The sequence below is a fragment of the Penaeus vannamei genome, chromosome 39 (assembly GCF_042767895.1).
Source record: "Penaeus vannamei isolate JL-2024 chromosome 39, ASM4276789v1, whole genome shotgun sequence".
Classification (NCBI taxonomy): Eukaryota; Metazoa; Arthropoda; class Malacostraca; order Decapoda; family Penaeidae; genus Penaeus; species Penaeus vannamei.
Window position 1 is genome coordinate 27,267,987 of NC_091587.1, and position 5,000 is coordinate 27,272,986.

Consider the following 5,000-nt stretch of genomic DNA (forward strand, 5'->3'; position numbering starts at 1 on the left):
CTATGGAATCTGACTTGTATGGCCTTATCATCCATTTCCATCGTAGCTAAAACCAAATACTAAGCATACGCACCTTTCCTTGATGTTCCCTTTCCCTTTTGAAACTGTTTATATAAGCTAATCGTCGTGCATTGGAAATATTATGTCCCAAGATGATCTGACGCAGTTGCCTATTCACGTGGCTGAGTCGTATTAGATCCCGTGGAGGTAGGTATTTGAGAATCTCCTCGACTATATAATCTGCCTCTTGTAACAAGCGGACTAAGACATTCTGAGACCTTCTGTGTCTTAAGATGGGTCCTGAGAGTGCTTGGGTTCTAGAACAGATGCGGCTCTTGACTTCTATACTGGCCTTGCGTGGGGAAGGAGCTGTTGGTTCTTTGGTCAGAGTGCTGACATCCTCAAAAGATCTTGATTTGCCATATGGGCTTTTTGAGCCAGGACTACACTTGCTTGTGGGTGAGCAAAGATTGAAGGATGAATCAGCTTTTGATAAAAGACAATTCACATCAAGTGCTGGTATAATATCTATTTCTACTGAAGGAGGCAGGAGACTTTCTAGACTCCTTGTTGACTTGATGCCGTCGTGAGGTGTGCTGTCCAAATAAAACGAATGTTACCATTTTGTTCTAATTAGAATAAAGATATATAACAACTCATGTTGCATAAAAAATAATCTATGATTCCTGAAGAAATGAGTCTGCATATTATCCAAGCTAAAGCATCTTTCTAAACCTGCCTTATACATTATTCTGCTAATGTAAATAAAAAGATGTAACCTTGTATTTAGGTTAGTATCAACATTTTTCTCATAATAATAAAAATGATAATAAAACTATCATCTCAATACTTATGTTGCCTTTTTCAAGATTAACAATCATGAAGTAAATACTTATTCTTAACATCACATTTCAGCAATAAAACCATGTGCAAGTATATTTTATACATCTTAATTGGGACATACATACCAGACTTTATACAGTCAGCAGGGAAAAGAAAAGAAATATCTAAGTTTTCTTATTCCAACACTTTCTTTTTGGTTTCATTAAGATCAAAAGATATGGTTTCCAGCAAACTTCATACAGACTATCTTAAATTCTTCAGAAACTCACCTCACTCTTGGTTTAACATTCACTTGCTTCAATGAAGTATTCTTGGCTTCAGGAGACACAAATATACCAGAGCTGTAGCCAGAGTCATTGCTGGTATGCGGGCAGTTGTCATTAGACTTCATCCATGCAAATGGACTCCCCACTCCCACCACGCTTTCTTCTGCCTCCATTTTGAACCTGATGAAATATATTCTTGAGTGAGTGAACATGCAAAATTTCTTCTCAATCAAAATGCTCATTTACTGCTTAGATCATAAATATTTGAAAGACACAGATAGGAATGGGTAAATATTCACAATCTTCTTAACTCTAAGCACAATTATTTTCGCCTAATAACAGCCAAACCATTTCCTATTGTCAAAAATTTCTGAAATGCACTTCTAAAAAGAACAAACTTGCAACACTTTTGTTTTCGCTTGCCTCTAGTGAGCCTTTATCAAAATATAGATAAAGAAAACTTAAGCTTTTCAAAAATCGGTAAAAAAAAAAGTGCGATATTTTAATTCAGTACGTCTGGCGAAGGTGATAAAGTTCAGTCTCATTTAATTTCTACTGCGCTCTTGAAGACACAAAAAGGATACATATATCTAACAAAACTCTAACAGAGATGAATGGGCTTGACGTTAAAGTAAGGAAAATCAGGAGGAAACTCTCAAAAAATCAAATATTTCAAAGATACAAATTCCCGGGAAAATCACCTCCGCCCTCTGGGGCAGGCAAGGCACCGAACGATAAAACATCAATATTTTGCTACTATTTCAATCATTAAGCGATATTTACCTACACCAGACTGGAAAGGGATATCACCTCACCTGTAAAGTAAGTTATTGATGATTAATATCGTCTTCTAGACGGATATTATAACGAAAATATGTGGCGGAACCATCGGTATGCCACCTCCCAACGACTTTAGCTGAGTTTGAAAGTGCGAGCGGACTACAACTGTGACGTCACGATGTAAACAGTAAACAAGTGACGTTCAAGTTTGGACAAAAAATAATCCAAATGTCTTGTTTCCACTAATTCGGACCCTAGATGAGATAATTGTGTTTAGATTACTTACAAATATTGACTTGACTCTTGGTACTAAGTATAAACTTGGTAATTAGGACAAAGGATGTGTCCATTAATTGATTCTTGCTGATTGAACATACCATCCAATAGGCACTTATGATAGCTTCTGAATTTGATAAAAAAAAAATCTGTAATGAAATACATTCGTTTTGATATGTTATATTACAAAAAAATATATATACCTTCCTTTCCCAGACAAATTCCAATCTCGAACGTACTCTTGCCGTACATTTAAGTTTGAATTAAAAACAAGCCATTTAAATCAGGTACACTGCTAAAGCCTGCTGCCGTTGGTGATGGCTGGTGTAATAACAGCCATATTGCTAAAACTGATATTAATCAAGATATAGCAGCTAGAAGAATAATGACATATTAATAGGATAACGTAAAAATAACAGCAGCAGCAAAATCTGTCCATTCGACCTTCCCGAAAATTCTTAATAAATGAAAACCACTGATCAGTGATGAAAACGAATAAAACGTCTTCCTTCCTTCGAAATTCATATATACGAATTATTCAAATCGGCGTATCACAATTGGGACGGGATATATAGCATAATTTTTTCTTAGCAAATTCACGTGACTTGTAGCGAGAATAGGAAAGGCGAAAATGTCGAGATATTACGCAATTCTGTTCTAATTCCGAACTGAATATGAACGGAGCAAGTTGTAATAAGTAAATGATATGTGGAATCAATAGCTCAAAGCAATATGCATTTTTCAAAAATTAAGTTACAGAAATCATTTAATTTGGGATGTCAAAGCGACAGAAAACGGAAATGGGCAGATAAGGCGAACGCGGGAAATCATGGATGAGTTCTTATACACATTTTCCCTACTGTATTGTTTTGACAAAACGGAAATAAAAACTAATTTGATTGCCTGCAATTACTCTCAAACTAAAGACATTTCAAGAACGCGAGTTTGGATTACTCAAGTTTATATATAGCGAACATTTTCATTCTTTTTTTTACATATATAATACTACGTTTGTTGTTCTACTGTCATTATTATCATTATTGCTGTTGTTTCTTTAATATAATTATCATCACTTTTTCTATTGCTTCATTAATGTCAACATTAGTATCATATTATCATCATTATTACCATTATCATTATTATTATCTTTATTATTATTTTCAGCATTAGCATTGTCATTTCTATAGTCATTATCATTATTGTTGTTATTATTATTATCATTACTTTCATTATTATATTATTACTATTATTGTTATTATTATTATAATTTCAAACAAAAAGAGATCGATTTATAGAGTTAGTTTGAGAGAGAGAGAAACAGACAGACAGACAGACAGACAGACAGAGACAGAGACAGGCAGATGCAGAGACAGAGATAGACAGATAGAGAGAGAGATATATAGATTGAGATAGAGAGATAGATAGATAGAGAGAGGAAGATAGAGATAGATGGATAGATAGAGAGAGAGAGGAAGATATCTAGAGTGAGAGAGAGGAGAGACAAACAAACAAACAGAAAAACCGTAAGAGACAAAGTCAAACAGACAGAAACAGATATAGACAAACAAAACAAAACAGAAAGAGAGATGCAAGCATGTACGACATCGCACGCACACACACACACACACACACACACGCACCCGCAGTCTACAGGGATCGATGTCTGTATAGCAACTCAATTCACTCGCCAAATTCCTGTCAACCTAAACGGAGCTGCATTGGTTCCGCTGCAGAGGAGACGCTGTGCAATCCCGCCATGAAGGTTGTGCTGTGTGACAAGCTATCTGTGATAAGATATTAGTGTCTATCTGTGTTCTGTTTCTGTGCAGGATTCTTATTGTCATATTTTTTAGGTTTAGGTTGATTGTCGTTGTATGTTTAGTATTGCTAGAGGTGTGTTTATTTGTTTGGTTGTCCTGCCGAGGCTATCTTATCTTTGAAGAGTTTAAAGATTTAATTTTCTTTCGGAATATTAAACTTTTTTTTTATTATTTGGCCATCTTTCTGTCTTTATTATTATTATTTCTTTTTTTTCTTTGGCTAGGCGGGCATTTCCCTACGTGTGGATTTGTACTTACGAAATATTAATCATAAGTTTGTAACCTACCTATTGTTCAGCAATAATGTTAGTTCATGTCCCTATCACTTTGACCTTTCTCGAGTGACCTTAGGGAATTCATGCGCCCTAATCTGACCTCTTCCCTGACGAAGCGGCAAAATCCAGGGTTGAATCACTTACAAACATATTTCCTTATCCATTACTTATCGTGAGCAGTGAGAAGTAATCAAGAATGCAGCTGAAACATGATCCCAATCCATTTAATTCAAAACCCTCGACAAAAAAAAAAAAACTTTAATTAGAGGAAATGTCCGCCTTATAAAACTTTCTGAAACTTCGAATAGGGAAATGGCGACCTTTTCTTTTTCGCCAGTTTGGTTGGGGGAGAGATAATAATTTGTTTAGAAAAATAGTTTCAAACGTTCCTTTGTTTTTTAGCTGGGGGGGGGGGGGGATGCGCGAGAAAAGGCTTGTGTGACCCCCCCCCCAAAAAAAGGAATATTTATAGTAAATAATAATGATAATGAAATGAAAAATTGTGAAAAAATCGGAGGGAAAAAGTCCTTTATAAGAATATGTCTGACTCCATGACCGAAGGAGATGCCACCGAGTTATCAGACCAAATTAATTGTTAATGGTGAAATGTTTACGTCGAAATAACACTAATATTTTCCCTTAATTAACGCCAACTTCCACTCATTCATGAAAAAAATCTGCGAATTACGAAAAATTAACAGAGTATCAGATATTGGGAAACTCAGATGATCTCGGTAGAA

At 35.4% G+C, this 5,000-nt stretch overlaps 1 protein-coding gene and 1 long non-coding RNA gene across 3 annotated transcripts in view; one reads left to right on the forward strand and one right to left on the reverse strand.

Moving 5' to 3' along the window:
- Positions 1-2,067, reverse strand: part of LOC113829949 (F-box only protein 43) — a 6,675-nt gene extending 4,608 nt beyond the window's left edge. Inside the window, exons 1-3 of one of the 2 annotated variants that reach the window (XM_027383128.2) lie at positions 1,925-2,067; positions 1,113-1,289; positions 74-596 (exon numbers count right to left, since the gene is read on the reverse strand). In XM_027383128.2, coding sequence (XP_027238929.2) covers positions 74-596; positions 1,113-1,282 — 693 coding nt within the window. In that variant the 5' untranslated portion in view covers positions 1,283-1,289; positions 1,925-2,067. Of the gene's footprint in view, positions 1-73; positions 597-1,112; positions 1,290-1,892 lie in introns of both variants that reach the window. The other variant, XM_070116671.1, reaches the window with a different exon arrangement.
- Positions 2,068-3,710: 1,643 nt separating this feature from the next.
- LOC113829951 (uncharacterized) overlaps positions 3,711-5,000 on the forward strand; it is a 3,780-nt gene continuing 2,490 nt past the window's right edge. The window contains exon 1 of the long non-coding RNA XR_003477932.2: positions 3,711-3,927. This is a non-coding gene — a long non-coding RNA (uncharacterized lncRNA). The remainder of the gene's footprint in view (positions 3,928-5,000) is intronic.